The 6,000-nt window shown below is 28.1% G+C and overlaps 1 protein-coding gene across 1 annotated transcript in view; it reads right to left on the bottom strand.

Moving 5' to 3' along the window:
- Positions 1-1,391: 1,391 nt before the first annotated feature.
- MS3_00010400 (uncharacterized protein) overlaps positions 1,392-6,000 on the bottom strand; it is a gene marked incomplete at both ends in the record, with an annotated part of 32,217 nt that continues 27,608 nt past the window's right edge. The window contains 2 exons of the mRNA XM_051218769.1: positions 1,392-1,422; positions 3,385-3,950. Of these exons, the coding sequence (XP_051071639.1) occupies positions 1,392-1,422; positions 3,385-3,950 (597 nt within the window). The remainder of the gene's footprint in view (positions 1,423-3,384; positions 3,951-6,000) is intronic.

Genomic DNA, 6,000 nt, shown 5'->3' with positions numbered 1-6,000 from the left:
AGTAAAGATCGATAAATTCATCAAAACTGAAAAACACAACGAAAAATTCATGACAACAAGTACCTTAATTGCATTTCACCAGTCAATAGTATGATTAAGATTGTAACAGGTATTTTCTAAAGTAAGAGATATTAACGGGATTCGCAATTTATTGCAAATAAGATATTAGTAATATCTGTAGGATTTATCATCATGATTCCAGTAAAGGAAGAAATCATGAAGAAGCTCTGGAAGTGGACAGAACATACATTGAGGAAAACATCCAACTGTGTCACAAGGAAAGCCCTCATCCGAAAGCCTTAAGACCAAAGGAGGAAAGAAAGATCAAACAACAAATTACTCTGAAAAATCAAGACAGACATGACAAAAGTGAACAACAATTGCATAAAACTATAAAAGAAGGCCCAGGGCAGAGTGAGCTGGTGAATGCTATTCGGTGACCTATGCTTCATTTGGGGTAATAGGAGTAAGTAGGTAGGTAGGTAGGTAGGTAGGTAGATAGGTAAGTAAGTAAGTAAGTAAGTAAGTAAGTAAGTAAGTAAACAAATAAGTAAGTAAGTAAACAAGTAAGTAAGCATCATCATGATATAAATATAATCATTGATAACCACTAGCTTTATAAAAGAACGATTAAGTTAATACTTTTCATTATTTCATAATTAAATAAGTCGAATAGTGAATTACATGTACATGTATATGAATAATATGGGTATATATCTTTAAAATAAGTTAAAGACAAGTATATTTCAATTTAAAATGTTATTACATAATATATTTAACATACAAAATACATGGTATACTTAAATTGATATATATATATATATATATATATATATATATATATATACCTTCCTGTAAACTTGCAGCTTATTTTCTATGTTATGACAATCATTAATTCATTATAAGTCAACTTAAATATCAAACAAAGAAAAAAAAGAAAAAATAAACTAAAATCTTTTTTTTCATATTTTTTCACAAATTAACATTGAGTCCAAAAAACAACGAAAAAAAGAAAAAGAAAAATATCGGAAAGACTAAATTATTGAATGAAAACTAGAAAATTATATTAAGAAGAACTATGTAAATGATGACATGTAATTTCTATTGTAGATTTTTCATGCCGTAAATTTTTGATGTTTTTTTTCTTTTTTTCTTTTTCATGTTATTATTGTTGCTCAATGATTTTATTTCCATAATTTTCGCATGGATTTGATAATCATATTTAGTTGTGACCATTATATGTTGTATTGTTAGAATTATGATTGAATAGACTAGAAATTGATTTTCATCCATTGAAAAGAACAAAAGACATTCTATTTTCAAATATTATTTTGATTGTATAAGTGAATAACTCTTGATAAGTAAGCTGGAATTATTTTCTGTTGAGTAGTTCAGACATTAATATCCTCATCCGTATGCTCACTACAATAATAGCAATAATAATAATGGTAAGAATAATTGATTTTTATAAGTAGTCATTGAAATCTGTGAAAGTAATTTGAATGTTGACACAATGGAATCTATGAAAAATAACATTAACCAAATGAGTGCTAGAAATACGGAAACACTAAAAATCTATTCCATATTAAAATGGCAGTTTTTTAAAATACAAATTTGATATTTTTTTATTTCAGATATATAATATTTATTTTGCTAAGAAAAGAAATATATTTCCATCACATTACTATAATATAATTAAGTAGATCATAATTTCAAGTTCAACCTATTTGTATAGTGTACTAGTTTATTAAATTATAATGTTCAATAAATTGTCTCCTTTTAGTTTAGTAAATTTCTAATTATCCCAGTAAACTACTGACTACTACTATACACTGATTGTAAAATTTTGAAACTAGCTAAGTGATCAATTCATCAGTCTCTTATCAGCATATGTGCATCCTAACTAATCACTCTGATCAACTACAGTCGAAAATATCAATGGGAAAATTTAAACAAACAATACAAAAAATTAATTAAAACTTTATCTCATTGTACACTCTAGTAGCTGTCGTGACTCAGTAGTTAAATGGATCACATGATGGCGTTCGAAGTGAACGGCGCTGGGTTCGAATTCTGTGGTGAACACCGACTCTAGTATGCTGGTACATCCAGCTGGCGAGTTCCAAATAGAACGGAACGTGCGTCCTAGATTTCACCATCCATCTTTTTTCACAACAGCTAATTGATTTTTATCATATCCCTTGTTATTAATTTATCTGATTCTATTACTTTATTAAAGATATGCATAATCAGTTAAAAGTATAAATCAAACAGGATATATCTATATTGTTGCATAAAGCTGACAATTGATGCAAAGAGTATTTTATGACAATAAGATTTTTACTGCGAAGCCGATATAATAGCTAGTATGAAGCCTTGATTTCATTCTATCCATAAAATCCTTTCTAATCTCTTGTATTACACCAATAAATCTTTGAAAAAACTGTAAAATGAATTCCATTATTCGTATAAATTACAGTAAATAGTAGTTTTAAAAATATTCCACCTAAATGGATTAACTGGCCTATTGTAACACCAGAGTATTTCTTACATATAATGCAAAGGAAATATTAAAATCACGTTGGTGGTAAAACAACTATATGATTTTAGGTTTCTTTTACTGCCTGAATAAATCAAAATATTCCCCTTCAGTTTTTGAAATAAAAGAGAAATCTCTTTTTAACAATTCATATGAAATGTTTCAAGTATTCTGAGAAATACCGTTAGGAAATAGAAATGTCTACCTGCATTTTGTTAAACCTCTAACTTTCCTGAATAGAATGCAATGCAAATCATTTATCACTCAGCTGATCATTTTGATAGGTCAGAAAAGTATTTATGGTATCAAAGATAAATTGGATAGGCTAATATAAACGTGTAGAAATTTAAGTAGTAAAAAAATAAAACAACAACCAAAGTTATGAAAAATTGTTTCTTAGTTTGTAAAATATAGATTTATTTTCAGAAAAGGGTTTTGTGGAGATTGTAGTATTTTTAATAATCATCTTGTGCTCACTAGTGACTGTCTCCAAGGGTTATTTCCTGTAGTTCTGTTAAGAAGCAGTGGCCAGTGGAGTTCAACCAGGTCTGTTGTGAGATAGTAACTCACTGAAGAAAGTGGTGGACAGCGGAGCAATTTTGTGGATTGATTGCATTTAGTTAGCTGGCTCAGTGGTTTATAGGTTAAGCGTTAGCACGCGAGAGCGATAGGTCCTGGGTTCAAATCACTCTAGCGGGATCATAGATGCTCACTGCTGAGAGGAGCCTGATACTAGAACGGAACGGTCATCTAGTGTTTCCAGGTTTTCCATGATGGTCTAGCTTTAATTAATTCACAAATTCAATTACAAAAATAAATTTACTATCTACAATAAATTTACTTACAAATTTTCAGAAAATTTCCAATTTTTTCTTAGAAATCGATAAATTGGAATAAATTTAGTTCCAATTCTAGTCCATAAATTTAATGAACGATTTGATTTACAATAATCAGTAGATATTACAGTAGAAATATGATTATCTTGTAATATATTATTATCAACATTAATAATTTTTCTCATATTAATTTGTATTGAATTATTTTCATTTTGAAAAGAATTTTCAAATTGTTCTATAAGTTTATTAATATTTTGTTGTTGAGTATAATTACTACTGATATCAGAAGAGGGACTACTGATATCAGAAGGGGGACTATTGATATCATCTATATTTGTATTATTATTATTATTTAATATATTTAATGGAATAGTTAAATAATATAAAGCTAAAATTTTGAAAATATAATATTTTTCTGATTTATCACATTGATCATTCCACCATTGTATTGGATTTTCATTAATATTAATTGATTTCTCATTTAAATAATCATTAATTGAATATTGAAATTCATCCATATAACTCATTTTACGATGTAATCCCATTTTTTCAACATAATCATCAAGTAATGATATCTACAATGTAATAGAATGAAGAAAAACAAAACTGTTAAAAGTGACATTTTCTTATATATTTTCATTATTTTAAATACACTAAAGAATGAATGGTTCCTTTTTTTAAAAGAAAAGAAAAGATTATACGTTCAAACCAATCTGAAATAGTAACCTATGAAATTTAACGTATAATAGTGATTTTAGATTATTTGAGCCATTTATTAATAAGATAATATATAATATGATCTTGTATACTTGTTATTGATGGTTTATTACAATATACAAATGTATACTTTCACAGATTGAACTCATGAGTCAGTTGAAGCTAGACCACCGTTGAAAACCTGGTCTAGCTTCAACTGACTCATGAGTTCAATCTGTGAAAATTTCTAAAAATCTCCACAAAACACATTCTGATAAAAATGTATACTTGTTTAGTTCGTTAGCAATGCTTATAATGTTACTCCTACATGAATGATAGAATAACTTATTGCAAATCAGGAAGAAATAGATGCTCATATAACTATAAAGGTTGTAAAGATCGAATTAGAAATTAAACAGTTAAAACAAATGTGCAGTTGACGAACCAATCAGGTATAAGATAATAGGTCTCGAATTTCGGCGCAAAATTCGCTCATTAATTAGGCAAAATAAAGTTTTGACATTATAGCTGATGTCAGTTAGTTATGAAAACTTTAAATATTATTCTTAATCTTAACTGTCAACTGTAAATCACAATTCTAAGTCCTCACACAGGTTTATAACCCTCGTTTGGTTCTATTTATTAGGTAGACACTATCAAGGTCAGTCTAGTGTGGCTCAAAGGTAGTTCATAAATTATAGACTCACCATGTACAGCTTATATATATACTGTCACATTGAAAGGGTTAATGGATGTTTTTTCAGCAGTTTAGGAAAGTAATAACACTTTAAAAATGAAATAAATGCAACTAATCATTGAATGGGAACAGAAACCGTAGATGTGGGATCATCTGATATTCAGGGTTATAACATCAAAAATGGTAATTAGAAAATAATGAACATCCTTTAGTTATACTATCGTTCAACTTCTTGGCATTGACAAAAGCAACAATATTATTTTGAAAAAAGTCAAACGTTTAAGAAATATAACTAGAAGGAAATTTGTTTGGATAAATAGAATTACTAATCATAAAATCATAATACCATTAAGCAATGTCTAATTTATAAGTAGTCTCACTTTGTGTACAGAAACAGAAACTTACATGTCATTTGTTATATTTTATGGTCATCAGCCTTTCAATTTGTAAATTTAAGTCTTTCTTCTTCCTCGTAACCGACAAACGCTACACTAATGCCTAATACACCTTAATGTATCTTGATTTGTACTATGATTAACTGTCCTAACTTCGTATAAATGACTCGGTGATAAGACTTAATCATAATTATTCCCCCCACTGTTAGCTGACTGTCAAGAGGTCTTGGCCTGGTTAAACTATATCTATCTTCCTAACCTAGTTATGAAAATTTCTCAGTTCTTGTACATCCTTCCGACTAATTTCGTCTGGTCTATCGGTAAACTTTGCTGATCTATCATTTCAATCGCATCTGTATTCATTGTATCTATTCTTACTTACACTGGGAATACTATTGTCTGTTCATTGAAGTTTCCATTAAAATAAATTCTTAACTAAAAGTGTTTAGAATCTTAAGACACATTTAACAGTATTTAGTGAATTTAGTTGAACAACTAAGCGTACATATTGTTGCTTTCAAATTTAAACCTCTCACTTCTACACATTCTTCTGCATTGATATAAATCTAGGTTAATTAAACATCATAGTTTGGACAAGTAATTATAAATACTTTGTTATGTTGACACTTTTGAATAATATTACCATTCCTTAAAAGTGTGGTTACAAAGTTCACCAAATAAACTTCGTACAATAACATTATTTCATTTTACGTATTAGTGTGATAGTTATTATTATTATTATTATTATTTGTATTGTTATTGTTTTCAGTATTAATACTTCCAAATGTAATTAGAAAATGAAAACAACTTCCTAATTAAAAAATATCTTCATGACCT

This window comes from Schistosoma haematobium, chromosome ZW, assembly GCF_000699445.3.
Source record: "Schistosoma haematobium chromosome ZW, whole genome shotgun sequence".
NCBI classification, from domain to species: Eukaryota; Metazoa; Platyhelminthes; class Trematoda; order Strigeidida; family Schistosomatidae; genus Schistosoma; species Schistosoma haematobium.
This window is presented reverse-complemented; position numbering and strand designations above follow the sequence as displayed.